This window comes from Leucoraja erinacea, chromosome 8, assembly GCF_028641065.1.
Source record: "Leucoraja erinacea ecotype New England chromosome 8, Leri_hhj_1, whole genome shotgun sequence".
Classification (NCBI taxonomy): Eukaryota; Metazoa; Chordata; class Chondrichthyes; order Rajiformes; family Rajidae; genus Leucoraja; species Leucoraja erinaceus.
The window spans coordinates 52688450-52704452 of NC_073384.1; the positions used below are offsets into that span (position 1 = coordinate 52688450).

At 45.5% G+C, this 16003-nt stretch overlaps 1 protein-coding gene and 1 non-coding gene across 2 annotated transcripts in view; both read left to right on the forward strand.

Moving 5' to 3' along the window:
• The first annotated feature begins 4207 nt into the window (after positions 1-4207).
• trnai-uau (transfer RNA isoleucine (anticodon UAU)) lies at positions 4208-4300 on the forward strand. The gene is given in 2 exon segments: positions 4208-4245; positions 4265-4300. It is a non-coding gene; the product is annotated as a tRNA-Ile (tRNA).
• A 7408-nt stretch (positions 4301-11708) lies between these two features.
• rab3gap2 (RAB3 GTPase activating protein subunit 2 (non-catalytic)) overlaps positions 11709-16003 on the forward strand; it is a 68504-nt gene continuing 64209 nt past the window's right edge. Inside the window, exon 1 of the mRNA XM_055639720.1 lies at positions 11709-11891. Coding sequence (XP_055495695.1) covers positions 11795-11891 — 97 coding nt within the window. The 5' untranslated portion in view covers positions 11709-11794. The remainder of the gene's footprint in view (positions 11892-16003) is intronic.

Sequence of the window (16003 nt, forward strand, 5' to 3'; positions counted from 1 at the left end):
TAAATTCCTTCCATTTGGCCTATAAATCCATGACAATGAGATTTAAAAATTATGTTATATTGTGAATTCTTGTGTGAATGTTATTTGGACACTTAGGCTATTTCAAAATGTTAATCTATTCTTAAGAAATTGATAGATGTTTAGATCTAGTAATTGAATTTTGTAATTAGCTACAATTAGGTAACTAACTAATTATATGTTTTAATTTCAAGTCATCTAAGTAAGATTGTTTCATATTTATTTCAGAATGCTTCAATCTATAATAACTGAAAATTTCTTTCAGTTCTCTTAATTTTTAAGAAAGTTATAGGCTTTTGACTGTCCTCGATCACAGCTTTTGTGTTCAGTCAATGGAAAAGCAATAGGGAACAAGATGCTAATTTCCGAGTATGAAAATGGCCATAACCTTTTTAATACTGAAGATATGAAAGTGAATAAGGTGTCAAATTAAACTTCTTTTTATGCTTTATGTGATGGGGTAAATTACAGACTTGATTTTTAAAATCTCAAAATGTTGTAACATTGCTACAATGCTACCACTGCCTCCCCATCTCCCCAGGCCCGCAACCTTGGCGTGATCTTTGATTCCACCCTCTCCCTTGAGCCTCACATCTGCCATGTCATTAAAACCTCCTTCTTTCACCTCCGCAACATCGCCAAAATCAGACCCTCTCTCACACCTCCCGCTGCTGAAAGACTCATCCATGCCTTCATCTCCTCCCGACTGGACTACTGCAACTCACTTCTCCTTGGCATCAGCTCCACCTACGTCAACCGACTCCAACTGGTCCAGAACGCAGCCGCCCGACTCATCACCCACACCAAATCCTGGCATCACATCACTCCAGTCCTCAAACAACTTCACTGGCTTCCCATCTCCCACCATATCACCTACAAAATCCTGGTCCTCACCTACAAAGCCCTCCACCATCTGCCCCCCCCATATCTCACTGACCTCCTCTCCCCCTACCAACCCTCACGGTCCCTCAGATCCACATCCGCCGGTCTCCTCTCCATCCACAAATCCAACCTCCGCAGTTTTGGGGACAGAGCATTCTCCAGGGCAGCTCCCAGGCTCTGGAACTCCCTCCCCCAACTGATCCGCAATTCCATGTCCCTCACCATCTTCCAGTCCCGCCTCAAGACCCATCTCTTCACCTCTGCCTATCCTTAGCCCCACGTCCCCCTCCCTTTTTATCTGTGCTTGAATTGCCTCATATTGTGTTTTGAATTGAATTCTGTCTTTAATTTGTGTACTAGTCATGTCTCTATTATTTATTTCATTCCGCTTACATGTTTTTCCTCTACTTGCTAAATTTTTATAAGGTGTCCTTGAGACTCTTGAAAGGCGCCCATAAATAAAATTTATTATTATTATTATTATTATTACAAATGTCAAAGACATTTCCAATACACTTTTGAATTTGATTTGATTCCTTTATTGTCATTCAAACCTTTCGGTCTGAACAAAATTACGTTGCCTGCAGTTATACACAGTAACAATAAGTAACAAAACATACAATAAACACAAATTAACATCCACCACAGTGAGTTCACCAAGCACCTCCTCACTGTGATGGAGGCAAAAGTCTTAGTCTCTGACTTTCCACTGTCTGTTCCCTTGACTACACAACTTTGCAGGAATATTTATGCAGGCATTGTTTTCTGGTGAATCTGAGTATTTATTGGAATTTTCAAATTGCACTTTCAGCTGAAAGAAAAATATACTTTAAAACAAAATATAACAATACTTTTAATAAATACCTTGTCATAATCTGCCACCTACAGGGCATTAACATTAAATTCATTTTACAACATATGACAACATAGTTTATAGCAAGATTTCAAGATATTCACAGATGTAAAGATCATTCAGCATATCAAATATAATTTTTCAGAATTATCCTATATTTGCTCATTGTATTGCCTGTCTCACATATCAGTCAGGACTTTTGCTCAAACGTTTGTCAGAATGCATTTGCAGAAATGAAATTCCAGAGCTCTGTCCATCACATGAACCAGCTTCCTCCCCACTGACTCCATCTATACCACACTGCCACGGAAAAGCAGATAACAAAATCAAAGACGACAGCCACCTCGATAATCCCCTCATCTCCCCTCTCCTGTCGGGCAGAAAAGCTTGAAACCACGTACCTCAAGAAAGGTCTAAAGTCTGAAGAAGGGTCTCGACTTGAAACATCACCTATTCCTTTTCTCCAAAGATGCTGCCTGACCTGCTGAGCTACTCCAACATTTTATGTTTATCTTCAGAAACAGTTTCTTCCCCGCTGTTAGCAGACTACTGAATGGTCATCTCATCAGCTAAGAATGTAACCCTGATCTCCCAACTTATCTCATTGTAACGCTTGGACTATTTTTACCTGCACTTTTTCGGTGTCTATAACATTATAACGCTCTCACACTATATTTTGCTCTGTTTTTTATTTCTCTTTGCAATACCTGTAGAGTTTGGCTTGATTGAACTCATTTACAATATGATTTGAATGGATAGCATGCAATATTTAAAAAAAATCACTGTGTCTCAATCATAAATGTGTTCACTTCTCTCAATGTGAATAATGACATTCTACCATGGACTATCAACTGCAGTTTACTAAAACACATTAATTTCCATGAAAAGGTCATCTCCCAGACTGCGCATCTGGATGAGCAAGGTGATTTCTGCATACTAAAGGAACAAGAGGAGCTAGAGAGGCAATAAGCTCAAGAAATGAAGCATGGTGGCCAGTAGCAGCAGTCCCCCAATATCAACGCCACTGATTTCTCTTCCCTAGACTGAAGATCCCAGGTTCTGTATCACAGGGCATTTGGTTGCCTAGATCAGTTCCATCTGATGTGGATCCCAACACCTTCCACCGACCTTGGCTCCACATTTCTTTCTAAAAGGAAAAAGTTGCAAACAGTAGCACCACTTCCAGGGTGCTCCAAAGTGCCTTTGAACAAATGACATACATTGCAAGTGTTGTCATTTTTAGGAAGCATGGTAGCTAATCTGCCCACAGATGAACACACCAATGACCAAATAATCTGTTTTCATGATGCTGATTGAGGAATAGATGGTAATCAGGACAGCAGAAGTTTGGCTCCATCATCTTATTTGAAATAACGGAATATTTTATGCCTGCAAGTAAATGCAGGTGAGCCTTTGGTTCAACTCCTCAGCCTATGTTACTGTGTTCAAAACTCTGGAACCTCACCGTTAAGAGACTTATAACAAATGTGCTGCACATGTATATAAATATTGCTGGCAAAATCCTATCAACATTAGATTTAAGCCTTCTAACCGAGCTGGTGTCCATTGCTTGGAGAATCATGTAGTTGTATAGCACAGAAACATACCCTTTGGCCCACTATATCCATGCTATTATTTATGCCCACCCATACAAAACCCACTTACCTGCATTATTATATTAGCGTCCTTCTGAGCCTATGGATCATGCATTTCTACAGGTGCATGAAAAAGCACTTTGAAACATTGTTCCTTTGTCCCCTGCACCCCACCCTGCACCCTGCCCCCACTCTCTGCCTTACCACAAGTTTCTTTCCATTTATCTTGTTTCCTTTTTCAATGTAAATTTCTTACTCTCGCTTTTCATTTGTGCGACATCTTTTCTTCTTCCCTTATTTATCATCATTACTTTTTTTGCAATCTTTCATTCATTGTTCTTTATCTCTCCACATCATTGTCGATATCTCTCATCTCCCTTTTCCCTAACTAGTCTGAAGAAGGCAATGGGGTTAGATTAGATAAGGGAGAGGTGCAGCGAGACCGGGCGTCCTTGTCACCAGTCACTGAAAGTTGGCTTACAGTTACAGTTACAGCATGGAATGTTGGCCTTCATTACAAGAGGATTTCAGTATAGGAGTAAAGAGGTTTTTCTGCAGTTGTATAGAGTTCAGGTGAGACCACATCTGGAGTATTATGTACAGTTTTGGTCTCCTAATTTGAGGAAGGACATCCTTGTGATTGAGGCAGTGCAGCGTAGGTTCACGAAATTGATCCCTGGGATGGCGGGACTGTCATATGAGGAAAGATTGAAAAAGACTAGGCTTGTATTCACTGGAGTTTAGAAGGATGAGGGGATATCTTATAGAAACATATAAATTTTTAAAAGGACTGGACAATGCTAGATGCAGGAAAAATGTTCCCAATGTGTGGCGAGTCCAGAACCAGACACAATACAGAGCTCCAGTGGCGCAATCGGTTAGCGCGCGGTACTTATACAGCAGTACGCAGTGAGCAATGCCGAGGTTGTGAGTTCGAGCCTCACCTGGAGCACACGTTTTAATGCATTTCGTTGTCTCTGTACTGTACACTGACAATGACAATTAAAATTGAATCTGAATCTGAATCTGAACCAAGGGCCACAGTCTTAGAATAAAGAGGAGGTCATTTAAGACTGAGGTGAGAAAAAACTTTTTCACCCAGAGAGTTGTGAATTTATGGAATTCCCTGCCACTGAGGGTAGTGGAGGCCAAGTCACTGGACGGATTTAAGAGAGAGTTAGATAAAGCTCTAGGGGCTAGTGGAGTCAAGGGATATGAGGAGTAGGCAGGCACGGGTTATTGATCGGGGACGATCAGCCATGATCACAATGAATGGCGGTGCTCGCTCAAAGGGCCGAATGGCCTCCTCCTGCACCTATTTTCTATGTTTCTAAGGCTTGACCTGAAACATCACCGATTCCTTCTCTCCAGAGATGCTGCCTGTCCCGCTGAATTATTCCAACCTTTTGTGTCATCAGCTTTTCCGAACCTGTTTTGGGAGTGGGGTTGACAAATTTAAAGTTTACTGAGATGGGCAGAATTTTGGTCAAGAATTACCAAATGATCATTCTAAAAAAATGTTGTCACATGCTATAGCCAACAGGCAAATAATAATAGCAGGTAGTCTTGGATCACACTTTGCCAATCACTTTGCTTATAAATCTACTCCAGCTGATTTAAAGGTAGATTGATTGCCTGAGCACAGAAACAAATGGTGAAAAAGTTATTGTAGACCTATGTCAGGTGGAGAGAAAGATAAAGAGAACTTACACAATGGATGTTTAAAAGTGAACTGGTCATGTCAATGAGGTTCACATGTTTTAGTTACGTTTTTTTCTATGAATAAAAATTACTTTACTCAACCTGGTCTCGCTTGGACCCAGGTCCTCGCTGGGTCCAATTTCGCGGATCCCCTGCAGCTTGCTGAATGGACGGACGAGCTGTGGCTTGCCAAGCAGTAGGACGGCGGTTCAGTCAGTCAGGTGTCCGCACCTCCGCAGCAGCCTCGACGGTCTTACCTCCGACAGGGGTTGACACTCGTGCTGGTAACAGTGGCCCCGCCCTGACCGCCACCAATGGCAGCCCCATTTGCACGTACGGTACTTGCACCGTTTCCCTCGTTTTGGACTCTTGTCGTTACTCATGGCCGTTCACGATTGCGGACGTCTCCCAGCCGCTGCTGGGTGCCGATTTTTTATGGCCTTTTCCCTCCTGGTTGACGTTCGGGTCCAGCGCCTCGTTCCTTCAGAGTCTCCCCAGCCTGCGTCACAGCGGCCTGCGGTTTCCTCCAGCCTGCATCTCGGATCGGTGTCAGATGCAGGTGGGGCATACGCCCCACTCCTGGCCGAGTTCCCGGAGATCCTGACCTCTCAGTTTCACTCGGCCGCTGCTAAGCATGGGATTGTCCATCCAATCCTTACCGCCGGCCCTCCGCTTCACACATGGGCACGCCAGTTCCCGCCCAACAAGCTGCGTTTGACTAAGGAAGAGTTTAAGTGGATGACATGGGGATTGTGCGGCGCTCCGACAGACCATGGGCTTTCCCACTCCATATGGTTCTCAAGTTGTCCGACGGGTGGAGTACGTGTGGGGGCTACCACCACCTTAACACTGTCACGACCACTTACCACTACCCAGTCCGGCACATCCAGGACTTCACGGCCCATGTGGATGGGGCTACCATTTTCTCCAAGGTGGATCTGGTGCGCGGATACCACCAGATTCCCGTCCACCCCGATGATGTGCCCAAGACCGCCATCATCACCCCGCTTGGCCTGTTTGAGTGGCTGCGGATGCCGTTCGGCCTTAAGAACGCCGCGCAGGCTTTACAGCGGCTTATGGACATGGTTAGCTGGGGATTGGACTTTGTTTTCGTTTACCTAGACGACATTCTGGTTGCCAGCCGCTCCCGCCTGGAACACCGTGCGCTCCTCCGGGTGCTGTTCCACTGGCTCCAGCACCACGGGCTTGTTATTAACGCCGCCAAGTGTCAGTTTGGTCTCAGCTCCATTTCTTTCCATGGACACCACGCTACCCCGCAGGGCGCTACGCCTCTCCCCGGCAAGGTGGAGGCGATTCGGCAGTTTCCTCAGCCGCTCACCGTTAAAGGGCTACAGGAATACGTGGGGTTGATAAACTTTTACCATCGTTTTGTGCCAGCGGCGGCGCGGGTCAAGCCGCGAGACCCTAGTGTGGGACACCAAGACTGCAGTTGGTTTCGACGGTGCCAAGGAGGCGCTGGCCCACACTACCATGCTCGTGCACCCGCGAGCTGCTGCCCCAACTGTCCCCACTGTTGACGCTTCGGATACTGCCGTTGGAGGAGGGAGGTCCTCGAGCAGTTTATCGATGGTCTCTGGCAGCCGCTTGCCTTTTACAGCCAGCACCTACGCTCACAGGAACTACAGTGCGTTCGCTCGTGAGCTCCAGGCTCTTTATTTGACAGTCCGGCATTTCCGGTATTTCCTGGAGGGCAGGCCCTTCATGGCGTTTACCGATCACAAGCCCATAATTTTTGCTTTCACGAAGGTGTTCCTGCTGACATCTCTACCGACTGTGGTGCTCAATTCACCTCTGCCCTGTGGACGGCCATGGCTCAGCTGTACGGTGCTCAGCTGCATCCCATGACTGCGTACCATCAGGCTAACGGTTTGGTTGAGTGGTTTCACCGCCATCTGAAGTTGGCGTTGAAGGCGCGGCTGACGGGCCCAGATTGGGTGGACAAGCTGCCACGGGTCTTGCTGGGGATCTGCACGGCCCCTAAAGTGGATTTTGACACGCCTTCTGCGGAACTGGTGCACGGCTCCCCGCTGCGGGTGCATGGTGATTTCCTTTGTGCAGCTCAGGGGCTGCAGGAACCCACTTCGTATGTGCTGGCGCACCTCCGGGAGAAAGTGGGTGGACTGGCTCCTGTTCCGACCTCTCGCCACGGGTTTGCACCTTCTTACATTCCACCTGGACTGCCTTTTTGTTTTCATGTGCAGAGACGCTCACCGGACTCCGCTACAGCGGCCTTATAGATAGATAGATAGCCTTTTATTGTCATTCAGACCGAAGTCTGAACGAAATTGCAGCAGTCATACATATAATACAATACAATAAAACAACAATAAACACATATTAACATCCACCACAGTGAGTCCACCCAGCATCTCCTCACTGTGATGGAGGCAAAAGTGTTAGGTCTGCAGTCTCTTCCCTCCTCTTCTCCCTCTGCGCTGGGTGATGTTAAAAACAGTCCCGCGGCTCAAACACCGCGGCCCGGGGTGGTTGAAGCTGCCGCCCACCAGTCCTGCAGACGCAGCCGCTGGCCCGCGGCCGAACCCCGGACTCAGGCCACCACCGCCAGAACACCGTCGCAGCCACCCTCACGTGAGTACTGCGTCGTCTTCAGCCTCGGGCTGGGCCGCCCCGACTTGGGCGCCGAACCTCCCCCGGACCGGGCCGCCCCGACTTGGGCGTCGCTTCTCCCCCGGACCGGGCCGCCCCGACTTGGGCGTCGCTTCTCCCCCCGGACCGGGCCGCCCCGACTTGGGCGTCGCTTCTCCCCCCGGACCGGGCCGCCCCGACTTGGGCGTCGCTTCTCCCCCGGACCGGGCCGCCCCGACTTGGGCGTCGCTTCTCCCCCGGACCGGGCCGCCCCGACTTGGGCGTCGCTTCTTCCCCGGGCTGAGCTGCCCATGGGCGCCCGACCTGGGCGCCGAACCTCCCTCGGGCTGCCAGCGCCGCACCTTCCCGAGCTCGGCCGCTCCGACGGGAGCCTCGTTCCACCCTCGGGCTGGCCACCCTCACGGGAGCGTCCCAACCTCTTCCAGCCCTGAGCCGGACCACCCTCATGGGAGCGAGCTCAGGGCGAGTCCTGACGGTGCTCTGCCTCCGAAGCCTCGAGGTCGTCAGCTCCATTAGCTCCATTATGAGGGTGTTTTACTGGTGCTGCGGCCCGGCATTGCGACTATTGTTTTTCTGATGCCGGGGTTCGTGAGGAGATAGTTTCGGTGGCCCGCCTCAAGCTGACCCATCTGGATGTTGACAGCCTGGTAGTGGTGGCCCAACCCCGGCGTAGAGGTCGTCCGCTGGCCAGCTCGCTTTCGCCGCTTTCACCTGTTGTGCCTGTTCCGCCTGGTGTGACTGTTCAGCTTGTTGTGCCCGTTGCACCTGTTATGCCAGATCCCCCTGTCTCTATTCGGTCTGACCGCCTGGTTTGGACTTCCGCTCGTTTCCTTTCCTCTGGTTCTGGTGTGGGGGTGTGGGGATCCTGTAGCGGCATCTAGTGGTAGGGTGGGGAAGTCAGAACCCTCGTCAATGGTCGGCATGGTCACATGACCGCGGGGGTTCATTCACGGGCTTTTAGCCAGTTGTTCAGCGCTCCTCCCAGTGACAGGAGCTGTGTTTGTTAGCTAAGTCAGGCACGCGGTTTTCATGAGTTTTAGTTCAGTTTTTTCGGTGAATAAAATTTACGTTACTCAACCTGCCTGATCTCGCTTCAAAGTAACATATCTATTACTATTTTTCCATTTTCTAGTTTCAATTGAGAATATAATTAAAAACACCCTCAATCACTGCTACACAACCATCAAAGTCGCCTACTGCTCCATCCTTTGGCAAATCTGACCACCAGGCTGTGCCTCTGCTCCCTGCTTACAAGCAGGAACTGAAGCGGTTCGACAGCAGTCATTGATTTACTCCAGCACATGTTCGATGTAATTAATTTAGTACAGCAAGTGAATCTGGGGTCTTGGATTGGGAGGGTGGATGTCAAGCTTCAGGAGCAACTAAGATGGAGATGAGTGAGTCCAAAAATCAGCCTATTAGTGGTGTGAAATCCTCAATTTCCACATTATTGTAAGTTGGGGGCTTATGTATAAAGAATGCTTAAATTGCAATAACTGTAAAGAAAATTGATGCACAGCTGTAATTTGAAGAAGAAAAAAGGACATAGGTGAAAGGAAAGAGGGGAAAGATTTTAAATTAATCTGAGGGGCACAGAGGGTGATGGGTATATGGAATGAACTGCTGGGGGAGGCAGTTGAGGCAGAAACTAGAACAACATTTAAAAGACATTTTGATAGGTGCATGGATAGAAGAGGTTTAGAGAGATTATGGGTCAAACGTGGTCAGGCAAGACTAGTGTAGGTGATGGCACCTTGGTCGTCATTGGCAAGCAGCACTGACAGGCCTATTTCCATGCTGTATGCCTTTAAGTGCTCAGCAGGTCTCAACAAAGCTCTCAGGTGCTCAACATAGTCTCGCCTGTGCAAATTAAAACTTGCTGGTTTTCTCATTTATGCACTTCCAATGAAGAATTGTTGATCTGAAATATTGTCTCTCTAGTCCCTCCACTAATGCTATCTGATCTATAGAATGATTCGGACATTGTAATTTTTTGTTTTAAAGTTCTAGCATCTGCAGTTGTTTTGTTTCAACCAGCCGTAGCTTAATTGAAAGTTGCTTTAACTGTGCTCTAATCATTTAAACTACAAATTAATTACAATGGCACAATCCGAAAAATAAATCCATGTCCCTTTTACTTTTTAACTTTGCCACTTTCTTTTTGAAGTATTTGGTGATTCCATTAGAATAGTTATTGGAAGCAGAAAATCCTAATTAATTAAGAACATTAAACTAAAGTTAATCTTTAACTGAAGCCACATGCTGGAATCACCGTTAAAATCAATAGAGGTCTTGGATCCAACACAGATATGTGAAGGGGCTGAAGGGCGAGGCAGTGTTAGGTAACACAGTAAGAATGGGATCTGCTGACACCTTGTGGAGTCTAACAGTCGTAGATCTGTGCAGCACAGAAATACGCCCTTTAGCCCAAAGATACTAGAGGAGCTCCTCTAGTATCTTTGCTTTAGCCCACCTTGTCTATGCCAACTGAGATGCCTTACTGGACTAGTCCCCTTTAGGTATGTTACAAAACCTACCTGAATCGTCGTTGAGAATCTGTCCCAGCCCCATGTGTGTGATTTTGGCGCTATTTAGAGGGGGCGGGTTTAAAACGCGATTTTTACTAGGCTGTTGCAATCGAAAATGTTCAGCCTAGTAAATCATTAACGGAAAATTGCTGAAAGACCCCGTCGCAAAAGGTATTATTAGTTTTTATGGCCTTGTATAATAGTTATAGTAGTTTAAAAATCACTCTCTAAACCCGCGACCTCTCGCAGCCCCAGGGTTTTATAAAGCAAACAATTAAAGGTATGTACCTTATTTTTACATTAAAAGGGGCTTCTTAAGAACCCTGTATATAAAGTTTTCTATAGCAAGTAGCTCATTTTGGGCCCTTTATATCCCGCAGTATTTTTCTGGGCATTTGAGGCACAAATCCAGCGCAATGTGAACGTTCTAAACCAGCGCGTTCACAGGATCCACTAGAAAGCCGATTTAAAATGGACTTTAATTTACAGCAATTGGACACTAAATTCCTTCCATTTGGCCTATAAATTTATGTAAATGAGATTTAAAAATCATGTTTTATTGTGAATTATTTGTGAATATTATTTGGACACTTAGGCTATTTAAAAATGTTAATCATTTATTAAGAAATGGATAGATGTTTAGATCTAGTAATTGACGTTTGAAATTAGCTACAATTGGGTAACTAATTATATGCTTTAATTTCAGGTCATCCAAGTAAGATTATTTTATATTTGTTTCAGAATGGTTCAATCTATGATAACTGAAAATTTCATTCAGTTCTCTTAATTTTTAAGAAGGTTATTTGCTTTTGACTGTCCATGATCACAGCTTTTTTGTTACGTCCATAGAAAATCAATAGGGAACAAGATGCTAATTTCCGAGTATGAAAATGGCCATAACTTTTTTTATTACTTGAGATATGAAAGTGAATTAGGTGTAAAATTAAACTTATTGTTATGCTTTATCTGATGGGATAAATTGCAGACTTGATTTTTTAAATCTCAAAATTTTGTAACATTGCTACCCTTTGCCTGCATTTGGCCCATTGCCCTCTAAAGAGTTCCTATCTATATATCGGCCCAAATGTATTTTGGAAGTTGTAATTATATCCACTTCTATAGCTTCCTCTGGCAACTCATTCTAGATATGCTCTACCGTCTGAGGGAAAAAAGTTGCCGCTGAGGTTTATCTTAAATCTCTCTAGATAGAATCCTGTCTGAAGAAGGGTCTCGACCCGAAAAGTCACTTATCCTTTCTCTCCAGAGTTGCTGCCCGTCCCGCTGTGTTACTCCAGCATTTTGTTTCTTCCTCACAACATGCTCCCTGGACCTGATCTCGCATTTGCAGCGACGAGCGAGTCCATGTCTAAGATGAGACGATCCCTTTAATTCGGGGGTAGCTGGGGTCACTTTTTAAACAGAGGGCGCCGCGCCTTTAAGACGCCTGCGCATGCGCAGTCGTCGACGGCAGCTGTCAGGCCTGTTGTGTGGGCAGCGCATGCGTGGTGAGGCGTCGAAGCCGCTGCCGGCGCGGCCGCAACAACAACAACCCGGAGTGAGAGGCGCCTGTGGTCACCGCCAGCACCGCCATGGCCTGCAGCCTCCTGCATTTCTGCTACTTCCACGACCTCAAGCCCATCCACGAATTCCTCTTCCCGCATCCGAAGGGGGAAGCGAAGGGTGGAGGTAGGTGGCGGCCTCGCGTATGGTGACTGGGAGCCGGAGATGGGCCTGGGCCTGGGCCCGGGATGGGAGCGAGGGGTTGTCCAGAAGGGAAGGGAGAGAGAAAGTTTCCCCGGGCTCTCGGCTGAGGCTTCCCCCGGGTAACGCAGTTGCCCCTGAGGTAGCAGGTTGTGGATTGGCATCGCTGTCAGGAGCTGCAGCTCCAGTGTGTAGGAAGGATCTGCAGATGTTGGTTTAAACCGAAGATAGGCACAAAAAGCTGGAGTAACTCAACGGGACAGGCAGCATCTCTGGAGAGAAGCAATGGGTGACCTTTCAGGATCGAGACCCTTCTATAAACTGCTGAGCGTTTGTACCATCGCAGGTGCCGGCTGTCAGACGAGACGTTTCCCAAAGCCAGTTATGCAAAGGCATCAAAACACATAACTGGAGTAGACTATTCACATTACAGTCTGCAGCAGTTCGTTGTCTGCAAAACTTGTGTGATTTTTTTTTTTTAATGGCCAGTTTCCCCAGTAGGAAAGTTGGTGGTCCGCTCCATAGCTCCATACATTCTAAAATATCCTTTGAGTATAGGAGCAGGGAGGTTCTACTGCAGTTGTACAGGGTCTTGGTGAGACCACACCTGGAGTATTGCATACAGTTTTGGTCTCCTAATCTGAGGAAAGACATTCTTGTCAAAGAGGGAGTACAGAGAAGGTTCACCAGACTGATTCCTGGGATGTCAGGACTTTCATATGAAGAAAGACTGGATAGACTTGGCTTGTACTCGCTAGAATTTAGAAGATTGAGGGGGGATCTTATATAAATGTACACAATCTTTAAGGGGTTGGACAGGCTAGATGCAGGAAGATTGTTCCCGATGTTGGCGAAGTCCAGAACAAGGGGTCATAGTTTAAGGATAAGGGGGAAATCTTTTAGGACCGAGATGAGAAAAACATTTTTCACGCAGAGAGTGGTGAATCTCTGGAATTCTCTGCCACAGAGGTAGTTGAGGCCAGTTCATTGGCTATATTTAAGAGGGAGTTAGATGTGGCCCTTGTGGCTAAAGGGATTAGGGGGTATGGAGAGAAGGCAGGTACAGGATACTGAGTTGGATGATCAGCCATGATCATATTGAATGGCGGTGCAGGCTCGAAGAGCCGAATGGTCTATTCCTGCACCTATTTTCTGTTTTTATGTCTATAAGCGTCTAGTGATGTAACCATGGATTTCGTGGTAATTTTGAAACCTCTTGAGCCTTGTGCTGACTTGGATTACTTTTACAGTTTGATGATGTTGAGGTCCACAAGTAGTTGCTATTATTAATGTGTTTACGTCTGGGGCATTTCCTTGACAATTAACTTGTATATTAAATGCCAACGCTTGTATTGCCTACTTAGTTTACTTTAGCTTCCTCTAGTGGGCTTTGGCTACTCACAAGAATGGCAGGTGCCTCACTTGACGAGAGCCCAGGATGGTGATGCCCTCACTTGACATTGAGCATCAAGGGGAGGTCTGACAAAGGCTAGTGAGCAGGATGTTTGAGATAGGAAGCAAGAGGCTATGGTCCTGGTTGTGACACTAAAAATACAGGTCTTGGATTACGTGGTGGAGGCAATCTGCCAACAAGATGGTCCAGTGTAACTGGCCTGTGGAGCTCACTGTTGCAGCAGATGGAGTGCAAGATGAGTCAGTAGACTGAACGGCTGCAGGTGGAGAATTATGCCTGTCCAAACAACCTGAATAGAAATTTATCAATGTGCTATGCTTCTTTACTATATTGTAGATAACCTTGAAATTACATGATTAGATGGTGCTGGATGTTAAGATTCCCAAATGAAGAATTGTTTTGAAGAAATATATTGGGTGTTTGAACACAAAATGTTAGATGTTTTAAATGAGGGCAATTTAATTCTAGGATGAAATTAGCTAAAATTGAAATTGCATTTACAACTATAAGTAATTACATTACATTGGCAACATTTTGTCAAATTTGCTTTTGGGGAAATATCTAAAATATGTCAATGGTCCCTATATTTAGTTAGATTCTTGTGTAAGTTAGTCAAATATTGTCTTTAGTGTAAGATGCTTCAAATATTAAATCTAAGGCATGCTTTAAGAGAGCAGGATATGTGATTGAAACAGAAGGCCCAATAGATCCTCGAGGCTGCTCTGTTTTCTTCCAACTCAACAATTTGGCACCTGCAGTTCTTCCAAAGAATTAAAATGCTAAAAAAATCAATCCTTTCTCAGTCTTCAAAAGTCAATTACTTATCCAAACAGAATAAAAGTATGCTCCTAATGGGGCTGAATCCCATGACAGGTTGACTATTTCGGACAAAGGTGAATAGAATTTTTTTTTGTTGCTATGTGCGCTGTGAACGTTGGAATCTTGTGATTATGCCCCCAAAGGTTTATGATTCACCGGCCAGAGAAACAACCTGCATGTAACCTTCTAAGCAACTCGTACGTGGTAATACGGTCACCCTTTTCTAAATTCCAGTGATTAAGAGCCAGTCTTAATATCTCAAAATGAAGCAACTTTTTGAGATATTAAGTAAATTGTGCTGCACTGTCTACTAAGCCTATATTTCTTTCCTTGAATGGAGATTAAAAAAAATTGTTGATAACACCTAAACTCTGTGCAGTCATTACATTTGGTGATACGGTTCCCATGTAAAAATTTACTTGTATTTGCTTTTCAAATTACTTCTTGTATATACACGTTAATTCTATTGCCTCTGTAGTTAAGAATTATGCACAATTTTACAGTATTTGAGTCTTTTCCTGATGTCATTGATATAGATTGTAATCGGGTTGGGGCCCTTCAGATTGGAAAAAAAAAAAGTCCCAACCTGAAAAGTCGCCTGTCCGTTCCCTCTAGATGCTGCCTGACCAGCTGAATTCCTCTAGCAGTTTGTGTTTTGAGTCACTTCTCAATTGTCCCTTGGCTTATGATCTATATCCGGGGTCTCCAAACTATGGCCCATGGGCCACATGCGGCCCGCCAAGAGATTTTATCCAACCCGCGTTCCGTGCGGCAGGCTAGTTAGTGGGTTCTGTGTTAGCGCGGGAACTTGCACGTCAGTTTGCCGTAGGCTATCAAGTTGAGGGTTTGTGTGCAGTTGCTGACAGGTTATCGTCAATGGCCCCGGGGAGACTGAAGATTGGCGGCAGTGGCCCCAGTGAGTGAGTAGGTGGGTGAGTGTGGGTGCGTGAATGTGGGTGTGTGCGTGAGTGTGTGCATGAGTTTATGCGTGACTGTGTGAGTACGGCCCGCAGAAATGTGCCAAATATATAATGTGGCCCTTATGCTGAAAAGTTGAGGCCCCGATCTATATCATGGACTTCACCAAGAAAAGACTCTCATATATGTGCTCAATATTCCAGCATCTGCAGTTCCTTGTCTATAATTGACTCGCATGTTTATACTTTTTGCTGTTTAGCAATTCCTCCATATGTTCTTATGTTAACCTAATTACGTGAAATCATATGTAATTGCTGTAATCATTGCTCATTGAGTGCCATAGCTACATGTTTTCCTACTTGCCTGATTTGCTTGTTCATCTTCTAAACAAAGATAAGTTATATTTCCCATGCATGACCTATCTGGCATGAAATCATATTAATTTGGCCTAACCCTGTTGTGATTAGTAACTATGTTCTTGATAATGGATTCCAGGCTCAGCAACAGGTGTCAGGCGAACTGGTCTGTACTTCTCAATTTACTCTCCTTTCTTGAAAAGTGCTGTTACATTTGCCATCCTCTAGTCCATTAGGATAAATCTAGATTCTTAGGAATGTTGTATGATTAATGCAAAGACCGTGCATCCACTTCTTTCTGAACTCTTAAGACGTTGACGTCAGTTTTGGTCCTCTGGATGTATACAGAGCTTTTTTTCACTGAAGCTTGCTTAAATTCTCTGCCAGGTTTTCTATTTCAAGTTTATTCTATGTTTAGTTTAGCTTAGATACAGGGTGGAAAAAGGCCCTTTGGTCCAACGAATTCTCGCTCACCAGCGATCCCCACACACTAACACTATCCTGCACACACTAGGGACAATTTACAATATTACCAAGCCAATTAGCCTACAAACCCGTACTTCTTTGGCGTGTGGGAGGAAACCCAAGCT